At 46.7% G+C, this 16,337-nt stretch overlaps 1 protein-coding gene across 1 annotated transcript; it reads right to left on the bottom strand.

Moving 5' to 3' along the window:
• Positions 1–9,845: 9,845 nt before the first annotated feature.
• On the bottom strand, positions 9,846–11,648 carry LOC145413248 (uncharacterized). The gene has a single exon (XM_080282978.1). The coding sequence runs from the start codon at positions 11,646–11,648 to the stop codon at positions 9,846–9,848; it is 1,803 nt and encodes a 600-aa protein (XP_080139104.1).
• Between the last annotated feature and the right edge of the window lie 4,689 nt (positions 11,649–16,337).

A 16,337-nucleotide genomic window follows, 5' to 3' on the forward strand; every position in this document is an offset into this window, starting at 1 on the left:
GTCTCGGCAATTACTGTGAGTAGCTTGCTTGAATCAGTATTACTAAAGCCTTTTAGGATCTTAAAACATTCAATCAGTTGTCCCCTGAGTCTCCGTTTTCCAAGAGAGAATAGGTTTAATTCCCTGAGTCTCTCGAGGTATGGTTTATTCCTCAGGGACGGGATTAACTTAGTAGCCCTACGCTGGACCGCTTCCAGTATTTCTATATCTTTAATTAGGTGAGGCGCCCAAAATTGCACTGCAAACTCTAAGTGTGGCCTGACTATGCTTTTGTATATGGGGATTACAATATCATTGCTTTTATATGTAAAATGTCTTTTGATGAAGCCTAGGGCCCTGTTGGCTTCATTGGCGGCAGAGATACATTGATTCGAACATTTCAGATCGACTGAAATTAGTACGCCTAGATCCTTAACTAGTGAGGACTTGCTAATGATTTGGCCCTTCATTTCGTAATCATACCTTTTGTTTTTCTTCCCACATTGCAGTACCTGACATTTGCTTACATTGAAGGGCATTTGCCATTTTTCTGACCAGCTGATAATTTTATTAAGGTCATTTTGAAGGCTAATTCTGTCTTCTTCAGTTAATATAGTGTTGCCGATTTTTGTGTCGTCTGCAAATTTAGAAATGAAATTGTTTAGGCCAACATCGATATCGTTAATGTATATAATAAATAGGACTGGTCCCAACACTGATCCCTGAGGAACACCACTGTCACTGGAGCCCAGTCTGACTCTACTCCATTTATAACGACTCGTTGCTTTCTCTCACTTAACCAGCAACGTATCCACCTATGAATATTTCCGTCAATTCCAAGTGGTCTTACTTTTGTCATTAGTTTATCATGCGGCACTTTGTCAAAGGCTTTCTGGAAGTCTAAGTAGATTATATCAAGTGACCTGGTACAATCATTCATTTTAAAAAGTGTATCGTAAAACTCAATTAAATTTGTCACGCATGATCTCCGCGTTCTAAAGCCATGCTGGCTGTTCCTAATTACGTTATTAGTTTCTAGGAACTCAACTATCCTATCTTTAATTAATGCTTCGAGGATCTTTCCCAAGACAGAGGTTAGGCTAATTGGTCTATAATTACCTGGTTGATCTCTACTGCCCTTTTTATATATAGGAGTCACGTTAGCCAGTCTCCAGTCTGCTGGAACCTTTCCTTGTTGTAGGGACTTGTTAAAGATAGATGTTAGAGGGCTGCATATTACATCCATCACATTTTTTAGTATTTTAGGGTAGAAATTGTCTGGGCCGGGAGTCTTATTACTGTTCATTTTATTAAGTTTTTCTCTCACTTCATTACTGCTAATATGCATATCACTTAGTGCGTTTTGGATTGACATTTGATGCTCTTCGATGGTGTCATTGGCGTCTACTGTGAAAATTGAACTGAAAAACTTATTTAAAGTAGAGGCAATTTCCTGATCGTCCGAGATAAGAGCACCCTCGTCGCTGATAAGTGGACCAACGCCCGCCTTGAGTCTCTTATTGCCGTTAATGTATCCATAAAAAGGCTTAGGATCCGTAGAACTTGTTTTTGCTATAACAATTTCAAATTGTCGTTTAGTTGTTCTAATGAGTTTTTTAACTTTTCTTCTACTACTGGTATATTACCCTGTGAGTAGTTCACTGGTGTGACTTTTAAGCAAGGTGTGGAGACGGTTTCTTTCTTTAACTGCTCTGCTAATATCGGCATTAAACCATACTGGTTTGTTTCTACCCTTGTTTTGTCTAGATTTCATTGGCACGTACTTGTTTTGAGCGGTCATGAATACGTGCTTAAATTCTGCCCACATTTCATTTACATCATTAATTCTTTCTATGTGTTCAGCTAGTGTACTCAGGGCGTCCTTTAGGCCGTTAAAATCTGCGTTTTTATAGTCCGGCATTTTAGTTTTACTTGTGCACTCATTATGTGAGAGATTCATGGGAAATCTTATGAGATTATGATCGCTAGATGCTAGATGTTCACCCACAGTGAGGCTTGAGACAATATCTTCATTTGTAGTGATAACAAGATCTAAGATATTGCCCTGTCTTGTCGGTTCCGTGACACATTGAAATAAAAAGTTATTCTTAATGAAATCTGTCATTCTTTTGTCATTACTACTGCTACCGGTAACTGTATTCCAATTTACTGACGGCAGGTTGAAGTCGCCGGTAATCAACGTTTCGTCCCCATAGAGAACTACCTGCAAGGTACTATATAGTTCTGTGTCTTCCTTTGGAGTATGAGTAGGGCGACGGTAGACTGTAACAATATTTATATTCATATATTTTAAACGTAATTTGACACAGGCCAGTTCAGTGTTCTGTCCACTTAATGTTACCTCTGTTGGGTTTAAGTGATTTTTTACATATATCCCAACACCACCTCCTAAGCGTCCATTTTCTCTGCATTTATAGTGAAATTATAAGAGTCTAATTGGTATTCAGCTAATAAATCTCTATTACCTATATCAAGATACGTTTCTGTTACGGCAATTATATGAAAATCTTCGACACTTAGAAGGATTTTGAGTTCGTTAAACTTGTTTCTAAGACTGCGAGCATTGAACGATAAAACTTAAATTTGCTCTGCGGTTGGCTTTGACTGTAGGGCTAATCCGGATACACCATCTCCCCGGGAATTATGATTTAGATTCCCTGGGTCAGTGGAGGGGTGGATAGGGAGGGAGAGGAGGGGGAGGGTGGCTGCGCAACCGTGAGATTAGGAGGGGGTGAGGAGAGAGTGAGGGGCGGGGCTAGGGTGATGGGCGAGGTGGGAGCGTCCGTGAGGTTCCCAGGGGGCGCAGGTGTTTCTGCCACACCTGCATTCTCGTGGATTTTAAAAACGGCCATATTTATCAATTTGCCCATCTCTGCAATTCCTTTCGCATTTAAGTGTATGCCATCTTCTCTAAAGAGGCTTGGCTTTTCAACAAATCTGTTCCATACATCATTGAAATATATGTTTTCTCTGGTATACATTTCCTTAAGGATTCCATTAATTTCTACTACTCTGTTCCTGCAGTAAGAATTGGAACGTAGCCTTGGCAATATACCATTCACCACGCACTTATCTGACTTATTTTTCATTACTTTTAGAAGGGCTTCATATTTCTGCAAGATATTTTTGGTGGAAACTCTACCTCCATCGTGTGCATCATTTGTTCCTACATATACTACAAGACATGCATCTCGACTGACTGGTGTACTTGCAATGTCTTTGGCGATCATGTCAATCTTGCTGCCAGGTACAACCTTCACTGATCTTTTCTTGCCTTTTTTATTTGATGCAAATGCAGCGCCCTGACCTCTTAATATGGAGTCACCAACCACCACTGTGGTGCTCTCCCTAGTGCTGAATTTGGTGTCCAGGAAACGTCCACTTGCTTTGTTTATATCCTGGCTTCTATGTTTAACATACTTATGGGCGACCTTTTTTACTCTGCTACTTTCCCCTTCATCACAAAGAACGGAAAACCTGTTGGATGTAGGAATTTCGGGTGTTTTCTTAGGCGTTTGTTTACATTTTCGTTTATTACATGCTACTTGAAATGCCTGGTCGGCTGGAGTCATATTCAGGGGGCTTTCCTTCACCTTTTTTAGCTCTGCCTTGAGGTTTGCATTTTGCTGTTTCAGATCCTCAAGTGTATATTGATGACTTTTAATGGTGCTTTCTAGATACTGAGTCGTATTCAGGGGGCTTTCCTTCGCTTTTTTGAGTTCTGCCTTGAGGTCTGCATTCTCCTGTTTCAGGTCCTCAATTGCATACTGATGACTTTTGATAGTACTTTCTAGATACTGAATATTTTCATTGGTCAAGCACATAAAACATTTTGCATCGGGCCTTCCAAATTTCGGGAACCAATCATTAAAGAATTTGTTTCCACATGAGGGACAAGGAACTCGTACTGGGGGCATGTTGATGTTATTTACTAAGTCAGGGGAGGGGACACAATTTAGCAAGGAAAATTAGGAGAATTGGGGTTAGAGTTAATGGAGATATTTAAGAAAATATATTATGGACTTCCCTTTCAGTAGTGGATATCCATTGAGTCGGGCCGCACAGGTGGGCAGATTAGACCTCGGGAAGAGAGGTGTTGTCGGGTCACAGGTCAAAGCACAACTGAGAGAGAGAGAGAGAGAGAGAGAGAGAGAGAGAGAGAGAGAGAGAGAGAGAGAGAGAGAGAGAGAGAGAGAGAGAGAGAATATATCAAGTGAAGTTACTCCTCACAGAAGACAAATTAGTTACAACCTCAGACAAGGACATCACATCCACCACCACAACTACCACAATTATCACACCAACCACAATTACCACTCGACATGTAGAGGTGGTGACATGTAGAGGTGTACGGTATGTAGGAGGACTATTGGGCCTTGAAAGCAGGCTGAGAAACCTGAGCCCAGAGTCGGTCACATAAAAAAAAAAAAGAACCACAATTGCCACACCTACCACAACTATCACAATTACACCTACCACAACTGACAAACCTACCACAACTACTACAATTACCACACCTACCACAACTACCACACCTATCATAATTATCATAAGTAAGACACCTACCACAACTACCACACCTACCACAACTATCCTCCTCCTCCTCCTCCTCCTCATCATCATCATCATCATCACCACCACCGCCACAGAGACCTAAATGGACTCTCATTGCTCTTCTACAGCCATTGGACATATTTCTCCCCCTCCTCTCTCTCTCTCTCTCTCTCTCTCTCCATTGATCTTAAATCCCATAGTAAGAATGATACATAGATATACAGATAGATATTTAACAGACAGACATAAATAGATAAACAGACAGGAAGATGAAATACTGATAGACAGGCGAGGTGGATTAATAAATCAATATAAACTGAAATAGGAGGAGGAGGAGGAGGAGGAGGAGGAGACTGAAGACAATAAGTAAGTGAATGCGTGTGAGTGACAAGAGGTAGTAACAAGGAAGTAATATTCAGTGAGGCAGGCAGACAGAGGGGAAGTTAGGCAGGGGAGTAGACAGGCAGGCAGACAGGGTGGCAGGCAGGCAGGGTGGAAGGCAGAGAAGAGAGAGGATAAGGGGAAGGGAAAAGGAGAAGGAGAAAGGCAGGCAGGCAGAAGAGCAGGGAGAGGGAGGAAGGAAAAGAGAGAGAGAGAGAGAGAGAGAGAGAGAGAGAGAGAGAGAGAGAGAGAGAGAGAGAGAGAGAGAGAGAGAGAGAGAGAGAGAGAGAGAGAGAGAGAGAGAGAGAGAGAGAGAGAGAGAGAGAGAGAGAGAGAGAATAATGAAAGAGAAGAAGAAGAAGACGCTGACGACAAATGAGCAAGAGCGGGAAGAGGAGGAGGCTGAAGACAGACAATGTGTGAGAGAAGAGACGAGTGCGTGACAGGAAGAGCCCATTAACACGGAATTGTCAGCAGAGGCAGGCAGACACGGTGGTAGGCAGGCGGAGAGGCAGGCAGAGAGGTAGGTAGGTCGGCAGGCACAAAGGTAGATAGGCAGGTAATTAGGTAAGTAGGTAAGCATATGGGCAGATAAGTAAGCAGGCAGCAGAAAAGTAGACAGGTAGGAAGGAAGCTAGGCAGGCAGATAGGAAGGTATGAGGCAGGGAGAAGGATATGCAGGCAGACAGGCAGGGTGGTAGGCAGGTGGCGAGAAGGTAAGTAGGCAGGCAAAAGGGTATTAGGTAGGCACGAAGGTAAGCAGGCAGCAGGAAGATAGGCAAGTAGATAGGATGTTATGCAGGCTAGCAGGAAAAGTATGCCACAAGCAGAAAGGTAAGATGGCAGACAGGCAGGGTGGTAGGCAGGTAGGCAGGAAGGTAAGAATGCAGGCAGGAAGGTAAGCAGGCAGACAGGCAGGTAAGCAGGCAGACAGGCACGATGGTAGGCAGGCAGGCAGGAAGGTTAGCAGGTAGGCAGGATGGTAGGTAGGCAAATGAAGGAGAGGTAGAACCAGAAAGAAAGTAAGACTTGGGGAGACAAGAAGAGGAAGGCAGGACAGGCAGGCAGGAGACGTAGGTAGGCAGGGAGACGGAGAAAATGGGAGAAGATGAGGGGCAAGGAGAAGGGGAGGGAGAAGGGCAGACAGGCATGGGGGCAGGGACCCCTCCGTAACTGGGTCGGCTTAGTGCTGGCCCCACATTTGGAGGACACTCAGGGGGTGGGTTCGAGCCCCTCTGAAGGCCAATGGGTTTGCAGGGTGTACTCTCACAAGCTAACGCCTTAACAAGCACAATCAAGTAACTCAACCCACACCATACCACCGTCTACTAGCAGTGTCCTCTGTACTTTACCAGCTGGGGCAACGAAGGAGATGGGTGGAGGGAGAGAGGGAGTGTGAGGAAGAGGAAGGGAGCACAGCAAGGAGGGAAGAAGGGGGAGAGAGAGGAAGGAAGGGAGGGAGTGTAAGGAAGAGTGATGGAAGAGGCAGGTACAGGAAGGAGAGAGAGAGAGAGAGAGAGAGAGAGAGAGAGAGAGAGAGAGAGAGAGAGAGAGAGAGAGAGAGAGAATATAATAATTACATTACAACAATTACAATCCCAAACAATAAAGACATCTCATTTTACCACTACAACTACCACACATACTACACCTTACGCAATTACCACACCTACCACAACCACCACGATCATTACACCAACCACAACTACCATGGCTACCTCACGAACCATAACTACTACAAATAACACATTATCCAATTCCTGTACATCCACCACAACGACCACAATCACCACACCTGTCAAAATTACCACACCTACTAAAACCGCCACATCTACAACTACCACAACCACCACATTTACCACACCTACCACAATTACTACACCTACCACATCCAGTACATATACCCCTACTATTACAACTTTGGTCATCATCATCATCACTACAAAGAATTGAATAGACTCTCATATTTCTCCTTCCCCAGCCAGTAGACATATTGCTCTCTCTCTCTCTCTCTCTCTCTCTCTCTCTCTCTCTCTCTCTCTCTGGCACGCCTCATCTCCCAGCTCACTCGAGTGTGTCATGTTCCTCTTCACTCACCCTTTCCTATATAACATCGCCCGCCATTTCTGTGAAGATAAATATTGAATAAAAAGACAAACCATAATTAGAAAAAAAGAAATGTCAATAAAATAAAATACATCTAAATACAAACTCTCTCTTGGTAAGTCAGTATTACCATCACTCATTCACACCAACTATACTCCTGTTACTCCAACTTGGCCCAGAGTTTCGTCCTTCTGCAGCTTATATCACACAGGCCAGTGGTGAAGAGAGACGATGCCGCTGCTCTGAGTCCTTCCCCTGGCACTTCTTCGTGACTAGCATCATGTTTTAGTGTTAATCTATTGCTACAACTCAGTATTCAAGATGGAGAGACGGAATTGGGCAGGATAATACGTTACAATGGCTCTATGTTGATTCTATAGCACCTCTTCGTGACTAGCATGATATTCTAGTGTAAACCTATTGTTACAACTCAATATGAAAGATGGAGAGACGGAATTTGACATGATAATACAGTAGAATACTATGGCTCTACGTTGATTTTGTAGCACTTCTTCGTGAGTAGCATCGTATTAGTGTTACTCCCTTGTTACCCCAAAGCAGTGAAGGTGAGAGAGTATTTTTACACCTTTTAATCAAGCTGATGGTCAGGTGTAGTTAGACTGAGGGGTTAATTTGACTAGTAACCAAGGAGAGTCATTCCTATCTCACCCGGTAGGTTCATTGATCTTCATGTAACCAGGATATTGTATTAAAGTTATGAAAGTGGCCCGGTTCCGTCAGATGAGAGAGAGAGAGAGAGAGAGAGAGAGAGAGAGAGAGAGAGAGAGATTTTTGTTTTTGTTTTAATTAATTTATTACGCTCATAGAGCGACAAACCTAGTACAGTCCTCAGTCTCTAATCATACATAGTATTCGTGACACGTAGGACACGCTGTCATGTAGAGTGAAGCTGGACAAAGGCAAGAGTGATCTTACAAGAAGGTGAAATACACCAGCATACACTGTGAAACAAGTTTCAGCACCCACCAAAGTGTGGGTGTCGGGCTAAAACAGTATCCAAGTTGTCATCATTTAACAAGTGCCGACACACATTTATTAAGTACTGGCCCTGGGGCAGCAAATCACGCACTGAGGGACACTCGAGGCAGTAGTGATGGAGACTGTTGGCATTTGGACGATCGCAGAGCTTGCAGGTGGAGTAGTGGGGTACGTCCCCCGCCTCGGAGACTTGCCACAGAGGTCTGTACCCTAGCCGAAGCCGGGCAGTCACAATATTATGTCTGCGAACCATGAGCCCATGTCGGCGATACCTCGGGGAAGAGAGTCGGAAGTGGTCGTAGTGTTGTATAGATACACTCTGTGGACGCTCAACATTCATGCGGTGGAGTGTGGGGAGAAGTGCGTCATGGTATATGATCCGCTTGTAGCAGAGAAGGGAGGGTGCAGCACCGTCAGGCAGCTGCAGTTCGCAGGCACTCTTAGCGAGGAGGTCCACCCTGTCGTTCCCAACTATTCCAACATGGGAAGGAATCCACAAAAATCGTATGCGGAGGGAAAGATCTTGAGCCACTACTAACTGATGCAAGATGTGATTGATGAGTGAGCGTTGAGAGGGGTGTGGAGACGAGATGGCCTGAAGTGCAGACTGAGAATCACATATCACAACACCATTCACCTGCCGCTGACGGAGGAGACTGATAGCCAGGAGAAGGGCCTGAAGCTCACAGTATGTAGAGCTGGACGAGTTGGGTAACCTGCGACCAACCCAGCCACCCTCCGGGGGCTCCAAGTCCATACAGCCATCAGGCTGTATGGACCCATCCACATAGAGGTGATGTGTGTCAGAGACAGAGGAGGCAAGCGCAGCAATGTGCTCCAAAGCTAGCTGTTTCTGAAGGGAAGGTGGGCCAGTCTTTGAGGTGGGTGTGAAGGTGACATGAGGCTGTGGAATCCTCCATGGGGGTGGCCCATGATCAACCTCGGCCACGGTAACGTCGATGTGAAGACGCTGCAGGGATGAGCACACTGTGTTGACGAGGGTGCGGACGCCAGGACGAAGTAGAAGGCGAGGAGCAGCAGGGTCAAGTGAGGCTCGCAGGACGTGGGAATAGTGTGGAACAAGATGGGGTGAGTGAAGGCACTTGATGCTGAAGGAGGTGACGTTGGCATGGATCCTCTCAACAACTGAAGGAAGATTTAGTTCAGTCAACATGGTTACTATCCTGGTGGAGGTGGGGCACCCAAGAATGTATCGCATCACTTTGTTCTGAAACTTTTCTAAAGGCTCCAAGGTGGTCCTAGAGAGCTGGCTAAGTGCTGGGGAGAGATAATCGATGACTGACCGTATGAAGGTAATGTAGATGTTTCTTGCCAAGGGGATGGAGATGCCGGCAGCATAATTAGTGAGCCACTTGAAGGGGACAAAGCGCTGTTCTAGCCGGTGGAGGAGATCTTGGATGATGTGATGGACACATTGCCGAGCAGGTATGGCTGGAGTGATGCACACTGGCGTTCCCAGGTATAGGTACTGCGTACAGGGCGGGATAACTCTTTGTCCCACAGTAAACACCGGGAGTGTACCACAGCCCCGAGGAGAGAATACTCGACTCTTGTCTGGGGAGAGAAGGAGGCCACAAGCAGAGGACGACTCGTAGAAAGACTGTGGGAATCTCTGAAGACCGGCAGCAGAGGTGGAATGCACACAGATGTCGTCAGCATAGCAGGTGATAGTCGTGCCAGGAATATCGGGTAGAAGAGTCAGCAAGCGGTGCATCAGAACATTGAAAAGAAAAGGACTTAAAACTCCACCCTGGGGAGTACCAAGCTCGAATTCCCTGGACGTGCTACATGCCCCTTGGAATACAAAGATAACCTCGGATCCACCGTAGGAGATTACCATGTACCCCAAACTCAACCAGCTGGTCAAGAATAACCTCCTTGTTGGCAATGTCAAAAGCACTCTTGAGATCAAGAAATGCTACCACACTGGCGGGGGAGAGGCGGGCATACAGGTCCATCAGGCAATGGTGTGTGCTCCTCTGTGGCAAAAAACCATACAGGCTCTGAGATAACTTGTCTTGTAGCCGGAACATGAGGCGAGCAAGGAATATGCGCTCAAGCACTTTACAAAAGCAGGAGGTGAGTGAAATAGGCCTGAACTTGTCTGTGCCAGGTTTGGGAATGGGCACAATGGTACTAGAGGTCCAGGCATGAGGCATGTATCCCCTTTGGAAGCAAAGATTGTAGAGCTTCAGCAAGGGAGAGCCGGGAACTTTGAGGAGGAGGCGGAGGACTTGAAAGGTGATACCATCTTCCCCGGGTGCAGTCGTCTTACTCCTGGCAAGAGCACGGCGCAGTTCATCTTCAGTGTTGGGTACGTCATCTTCTTCATCCGGCTGGAGTAATGCAGCCATGAGATGCAATGTGCGGGCGTTCCTGTGGGTGGAGAGTGCCTCTTGAACATGGATGGGAAGACTGTGTGACTCCGCCTGCTCAGACCAGGTAGTGATCAGGTCCTCTGCATACTGTGCTGGGCTGTGGTGAAGAGCACTTGGGGGTTTCCTCCTAATAACTCTGTTGATAAGGTGCCACATGGAGGCAGCACTTGTCTGGTGATTGATGCTATCAGTATACTTCCTCCAAGCCTCGGTACGGGCACCCTGCTGAAGGGCAACAAGGTCATCTCTGGACACACGATACTGCATGAGACGGGCATGTGTTAGTTGGCTCTGGAATGCGATACCATCATCCACAGCTTGCCTTTCTGCCTGGAGAATGCGCTGATCCAGTGTCCAGGCATGAGCCACACCATGTCTTTTGATGTGCGGACGTGTCACAAAACGAGTGTAAAAGTCATATGTTGCTCGAACCAGAGAGGAGTACAGATTCTCAGGCGACTGGAAGTTAAATGTTGGTAGAAGACTGGAGATGTAAAATATGTCGTTAGGGCAGTACTTTGGAGGAATGGTGATGCGGAAGCGAGTGTGAGGAGAGGAAGGTCCACTTGGTAGGGAGTACTGTAATCCAAGAGCGATGTGATCAGAGAAAAGGGTTTGTATAGAAAAGCACTGAACATGTGACGCCACCAGGCCAGAGGTAATGATGTGATCAAGCGTGCCTCCTTGGGTGTGCGTGGCGCCCCCAGTAGGCCAGCGAGTGAGCCGGTGTCGGCGGATGTATTCGAGAAGAGGTAGTCCACCACGATTTGGGGAGGGGGAGGCATCACCTAGGGCGGGGTGCCGGGCGTTGAAGTCCCCCATGTAGATCATGCCTTGCGACATAGGTGGTGGGAGAGCAGGGAGATTAATCTTTCCTGGAGCAGAATACACATTGCAGAGTCGAAGCTTCCCAGCACCCACGGTGATCTCGAAGAGCTGGAAGGTCATGTTGTCATCGGTAGAGCAGCGGAGGAGTTGATGGGGAATGGAGGAGTGAATGTAGCTCACGAGGCCATTCCTGACGTGATGGACATAAGAGACGAAGCCTGGGAGTGGGGGAGCTTCAACCCCGAGCACATGGCAGCCTACAAAAGCTTCCTGAAGAATGATGACATGTGGGTGGTGACGACCTATATAAGTCTGGAGGGCAGTAAGCTTCGGGTAAGTTCCGATACCACAGGCATTCCAAGAGATGATGTGAAGCTGCATTCCGTTATTGAAGTCTGCCTTTAGGTTTACGGGAGGCTGGTGGGGACAAGGACATCGAAGTGTTGCCGCCCAGTGACATGGAAGCGGCGCTGCTCTGAGGCTTGCGGTGCGGTGGCTCCTTGATGAGTCGATCACTGAGCTTTTCAAAGGTAGAGGCGAGAGCTTCTAGTCTCTCGGAAAGGGTGGTGATAGACGTGATGACGGCATGGTGTGACTCAACGAGTGTGGCGAGGGTGCGCTCAGTGGTGGCTTGCTGGGTGGCGAGACTATCAATGCGGGTCTCGATTGCATCAAAACGTGCTTCAATGGCTGCGCAACGTGCCGTCAGGTTGGCAACGGCCTCGTGAAGGGCAAGGACTTGCGGCGAGGCAGCCAGGGTAGAGGATGGAGGTGGTGAAGCAACGTCTGGTCACGACCATGGTTGTGGTGGTGGTGGGGGCAAGGTGTGAGGTGTAGCATCAACAGCAAACGAGGCGGCAGCACGGAAGCGCTTCAGGCAACCGTGCCACACATTGACTCCTTGTTCATTACAGCGGGGGCATTTCCACACTGATGTATCTGGAGCAGGTGGGGTGGGCTGGTCTGATGCAGGAGTAGCATCAGCGGTGGTAGGTTGGGTGGGGGTGCGATGTGGGCAAGTCCGGGAGGAGTGGGGGCCGGCACACCAACCACACTTATCAGAGGAAGCAGCACAATACCGGGATATATGACCAATACCCCAGCATTTGTAGCACCAAGGCAGTTCGTCTCTCATCCTTTTAAACTCACAGGATGGAAGGCAAGGAAGGAAGCTGAAGCTGAAAGCTGGTGGCGGTGGGTCTGGGAGGCTCCATACGACAACAAGCCGGTTGATGGGCGTGCCATGTTGATAGAAGCGACGCACAGTGTATACGCCATTAAGTTCCTTGGCCAGAGAAGGGTCTACATCAACAGGGTAGCGGGTGACGAGATACGTCGGGAACTCCTCGGCCTCTCAACAGAGTCCTGAACATCAAGCTTCATAGATAAGAAGTCACCTTTCGCAACACTTTCGATGATGTCGGGACGTTTACGTGAGATATAAACAAAACGGGAGGTGACAGCAGACATTTTCACCTCGGCCAACTCCTGATTGAGGCAGAAAGCCCTGGTGACGTCAGAGAGCCAGCGCAGCTTCGTTTCCACAGTTGGGTTCCCACAGAAGACAAGCTTGACATATTCAGCTCTGGGAGCAAATGCAGGAAGGACAGTGGTGGCCAGAGGGGGTGAACAATGAGAGCCAGGGCGAGGGAATGAATTATCAGAAGCAGCTGGATGAGAAGTCTCGATGCGCCTGGATGCCTTGGGAGCAGGTGAGGACGAACCACTTAAATCCGAAGCCTGGTCCATGGGTCGTTTGGTGGAGGTGGTAGGCGTAGTGGGAGGGCGGACTGCAACACTGGGCTGCCAAGAGGTGGGGCCAGGTTGCTGCGTGGCGAGTGCCACTGGGGGCAAGTGTAGGTCTGTTATGTCCTTGTCCTCACTGAGATAGAGGTCAGCCTCAATGTCAGCAAGGGAGGCAGGGCCAGAATAAGCCATGTTGCCACAGCAATGAAGTCAGGGAGTCAAGACGCAGCACCGGTGGGGGTACAGTGACGTGCACATGACGTCACCACACGTCACACTCCCCCACCGCGCATGCGCAGCCGGGAGAAAATCTGACGAGAGGGGGTCGGCCGAGATATAATTTTCACGACTGCTACTAGTCTAAGACTAAAGCCCCAAAGCCCCTTATTTCACCAAACAGACGACGGGTGCTTACTATTGCTCCGTGCCAAGGCTGGTAGACGGCAGATCACTGGAATGCCCAAAACTTTCAAGGAAAGGAGAGAGCTCTCAAGGTCTTGTTTATACCAACACAATATGGCGGACAGTCCGAGAGAGAGAGAGAAAGAGAGAGTATAACCACACTACCTGACTCCCACCTCAGTCTGGCACACCCGTCGCTTCCAGACGCCCCACACATGGTAGAGATTCGTAGGGATAACGTCAAGGTGACCTTCGAAATTCCGTAGCACCTTTTCCCTGGCAATTTACTCTACATGTTACAACTGAGGCGCTTCTTATGTGATACTGATTACCTCCACCACCGAAGCTGAAAGGAGGTATTGTAATCACTCGTGTCTGTCTGTTTGTGAACGTGCTGTAATATCTCAAAAAGTTGCAACTAGATTTTAGTGAAATTTGATGCATGGGTGGGCAGTGGGTCAAGGAACAGCTGATAAGGGTTTGGGGAGGGTACGGATCCGGATGCGGAAGTAAAGCATAAATATAAGTGTCGTCTCGGGAGGTATGCATTCTCTGAAACAGGGCAGACTGAGACCGTAGACTTTAATGACTGATATTGTGAGGCCTGTATCTTGAATTTTACCCTCTCGCGCACGATAAGTTTCAGTAAGTTTTCTGGCTCACGATTTTATACGACGAAGCCGCCTGGCCAGGGAGCCCGCTCGCGGCAAATTTGAGCGAATGAAACACATTCTTGCCTTATTTTCGCCACCCAAAAATCCATGTATTCCAATGAAACCTTTCTCAAGGTAGGCATCGATGTTTGTTCTATCTGATAAACAGGACCAAACACAGGAAAACACCCCCAAAAAAGTTATTAGCCCTGGAAGCATGGTCGAGTAAACTGTTTTCACTTCCCAACATCGCCGTTTGAATGTTTTCCATCATACAGGAAAATGATCTAATAAGTTTTTATAGAGAATTTCATCAGCTTTCTAACGAAACAAATCCGGTTGTGATACGATATATACTTTTCGAGAAAATGGCCAAAAATACTGAAAGCCATTTTCGGAAAAAATTCACTGACCTCTGATAGCTAAATTTTCCCAGGCACCTTATGTTTTTATTACATAGTAATATGCCCAAATTCACCAGCTTTTTCCATCTCAAAGAAGAACCCCATACGCCTCATAGTTCTCGAGTAAATCGAAAAAAGTACTAGGCACTCCGTGCGTGATTGACTTTCGTGATGCGCGCACGGCGTACGCAATGTTCCCGCCTACGTAACAACGAATTCTTATAAGAAATATTACATAGTTATGTATTGTACATATGTAGAATTTACTGCTCTTCATCATGGTTCAAACGTGAAATCGATACGTCCAATAGTTTTCGAGTAATTGGCCGACAAACAGAGAGTATTACTACAAGCATTTTTCAATGGTTACAGCCGGGAAGAGACACTCATTTCCACCGCCTTTTCTCGCACAAAACGTAAAATAATGCTTACATTTTGGTATTGATCATACGTAGAATTTAGTGGTATAGATCATGGTTGTTACAGAAAATCGATAAGTCTAACAGTTTTCGAGTAATTGGCCGACAAAGTGAGGTGATTACTCCGAGCGCTTGTCACTGATAATAACCGCGAGTGAAAAAAACATTTCCCTCGCCTTTCCCCCAAAAAAACGCTAGCAAAGGCTTACATTCGGGTATTGATCATACGTAGACTTTAGTGGTATTGATGATGGTTGTAACAGGAAATTGATAAGTCTAATAGTTTTCGAGTAATTGGCCGACAAAGTGAGGTTACTCTTCCGATCGCTACCAACTTTTACACACACTGTAATTTCCTTGCACACTTGCCTGAAGACTATGCTACCATTTTTTTCCCCCCTATCTGTACATACTATTACATCTTCCATGGATGTTTTCCTATTGTTATAACCTACTGCACATAAACATAACTCTTCTATTGTTACTGCTGTGGAGATTTTATTTCATATGTGTAATCTGTAGGAGAAAATGGTTATTTGTCTGAAAATTGGAGAGGTAATGGTAATAGTTTATCATATATATCAACCAAATTTGCAGAACTCACTTCCTCCAGGGGTGTTGATCCACTTTAACCAGGGATTTGAAGATGAGGAGTTATGTAGTGTGAGTGTGTGAGTGTGTGTGTTAGTGTGTGTGAGTGTATGTGTGAGTGTGTGAGTGTGTGTGTTAGTGTGTGTGTGAGTGTATGTGTGAGTGTGTGAGTGTGTGTGTTAGTGTGTGTGTGAGTGTCTGTGAGTGTGTGTGTAAGTGTGTGTGTGTGAGTGTGTAAGTATGTTAGTGTGTGTGTGAGTGTGTGTGTGAGTGTGTAAGTATGTTAGTGTGTGTGTGAGTGTGTGTGTGAGTGTGTGTGTTAGTGTGTGTGTGAGTGTGTGTGTGTTAGTGTGTGTGTGTGTGTGTGTGTGTGTGTGTGTGTGTGTGTGTGTGTGTGTGTGTGTGTGTGTGTGTGTGTGTGTGTGTGTGTGTGTGTGTGTGTGTGTGTGTGTGTGTGTGTGTGTGTGTGTGTGTGTGTGTGTGTGTGTGTGTGTGTGTGTGTGTGTGTGTGTGTGTGTGTGTGTGTGTGTGTGTGTGTGTGTGTGTGTGTGTGTGTGTGTGTGTGTGTGTGTGTGTGTGTGTGTGTGTGTGTGTGTGTGTGTGTGTGTGTGTGAGTGTGTGTCTGTGTGTGTGTACACTCCACTATGGAATACTTTGCTCGGTATGGAACCGTTCAAAGCAATCCCCTACACAAAGTGGCACATCACAAACAGGACACATGTGACTTGTGTCCCTCCTCATCTTGCCCAGGGAACACAGGGTGCACCGCAGCCTCCTCTTGTTAGGGATCCTCTCCCGCTGGTGCCCCAGTGTGTTGTCCAGCCGCAGTCTGTGGTCCACAAACCGACGTCGCTT

This window comes from Coenobita brevimanus, chromosome 95, assembly GCF_032717465.1.
Source record: "Coenobita brevimanus isolate Jiangsu-jjx chromosome 95, ASM3271746v2, whole genome shotgun sequence".
Taxonomy (NCBI): domain Eukaryota; kingdom Metazoa; phylum Arthropoda; class Malacostraca; order Decapoda; family Coenobitidae; genus Coenobita; species Coenobita brevimanus.

Bases quoted from the DNA above. Each gene is read 5' to 3' on its own strand.
- LOC145413248 (XM_080282978.1), bottom strand. From the start codon at position 11,648: ATGCAGCTTCACATCATCTCTTGGAATGCCTGTGGTATCGGAACTTAC.